The 1,484-nt window shown below is 32.2% G+C and overlaps 1 protein-coding gene across 1 annotated transcript; it reads left to right on the top strand.

The window, feature by feature from the left end:
- Positions 1 to 477: 477 nt before the first annotated feature.
- On the top strand, positions 478 to 1,191 carry SPDL1 (spindle apparatus coiled-coil protein 1; the record flags this gene model as incomplete). The annotated part of the gene is made up of 2 exons (XM_009329332.1): positions 478 to 654; positions 997 to 1,191. Coding segments are annotated over 2 exons (372 nt in total), but the record flags the coding sequence as incomplete, so codon positions are not given.
- Between the last annotated feature and the right edge of the window lie 293 nt (positions 1,192 to 1,484).

Raw genomic sequence — 1,484 nt, 5'->3', positions numbered from 1 at the left:
GTCATTCTTCAATCTGGAAGGGTTGATAGGATTTATTACAAAACTGTAGATAATTTAGATGTCTACCAAACATTTAACCAAGCTGTTCTGCAGTAGGGGAACACTTGATGGACTGTAACAATTTTTAACATAATCGGGTTCCATGGTGGTAGAAAGGACATGTAAGCTCTCACTAGATTTTTGTTACACTTGCAGAAAAGATGCCCACATCCTTCATGTTGGTGCAAAGAAATATACAGTTTCCATGAAGAAGATAATACTACACAACCAAATAAGTCATAAAATTTCAGAGCAGTTTTTGTTGTTGTTTTTTAAATGTGGGTATGACAATTCCCTAATTTGGACTTCAACAAAAGGTTGAATGAGCTACAAGCTTTAGGCATTTAGAGTCTTCTTTCTGAGCCTGTATTTAGTACGTTGTTCCCTAAGCATTTATGAATATTACATCTAGATTTATTAGTATGTTATTTCTTTCAGAAATTTGAACAAGAGAAATACTCTCTTCAGAGAGAAATTGAACTCAAGAATCGAATGTTGGAAAGCTTGAGTTTTGAATGTGATTCTCTTAAGCAACAGCAAAACATGCAACTAGATAAACAGAAAGAACAGCTTGCCAGAATCTATGGACAAGAAATCGGTGACCTTAAAAACAAGGTTTGGCAACTAATATACAGCTAAAATGTTGCTAATAGCATTTTAAAGAATATGTTTTTGACTCATAATTGCACACTTAAGTACCAAAACAAATCTAATAAGTAGTTTTAATATGTAGAAGCTTGTTTGGTTGGTTTTTAACAAACATCTGCATGGTTATATTGTGTATTACATTAAATTTCAAAGCTGATTTTTTAAAAGTTTACTCTTAAATTGTATTTCTAGGACATTTTCTGTAATTAGAACAGAGACAAAATTATTGTGCTTTTCAAGAATTTATTATAAAATGGTACTACTTACTTGTCAACTGTCTTTAAGGCTTAGTTGTCAACTGTCTTTAAGGTGGAGAACCTGAAAGCAGAACTAGATGAAACCCGACTCTCAGAGAAACAATTAAGACACAAAGTGGATCATCAGAAGGAAATAATTGCTGCCAAATCAGAAGAACTACATATGATGTCTGAACGTGTACATGAAACCATGTCTTCAGAAATGCTCAATCTTCAGATAGAACTCACTGAACTAGAAAGTGTGAAGGTGTGTAACTAGTACTTAATTATTAGGAATGTAGGCTAGTTGGAAATAAAATTCTGTGCTTTTGCTCACATCCTTTTTAGATGCTTTGTGTATATTGCTACCTTATGATTGGATTACTATTAAGAAAATATGCACAGAAAAAATAACAGCCTTAACTAGACTTTAACACAACCTCTTATTCAAGAGAATATTTTGTATTAAAAGTAATTACTACTAACAAACCTGTTTGGTTCACATGGGCCTGCTTTTCTTGAAGTTGTTTTATAAACTTTTTATTTCATACTCTTTTTTTT

The sequence above is a fragment of the Pygoscelis adeliae genome, unplaced genomic scaffold (genome assembly GCF_000699105.1).
Source record: "Pygoscelis adeliae isolate BGI_AS28 unplaced genomic scaffold, ASM69910v1 C10691597, whole genome shotgun sequence".
NCBI classification, from domain to species: domain Eukaryota; kingdom Metazoa; phylum Chordata; class Aves; order Sphenisciformes; family Spheniscidae; genus Pygoscelis; species Pygoscelis adeliae.
Note: the sequence above shows the minus strand (reverse complement) of the source record. Positions and strands in the feature narration are given on the sequence as shown.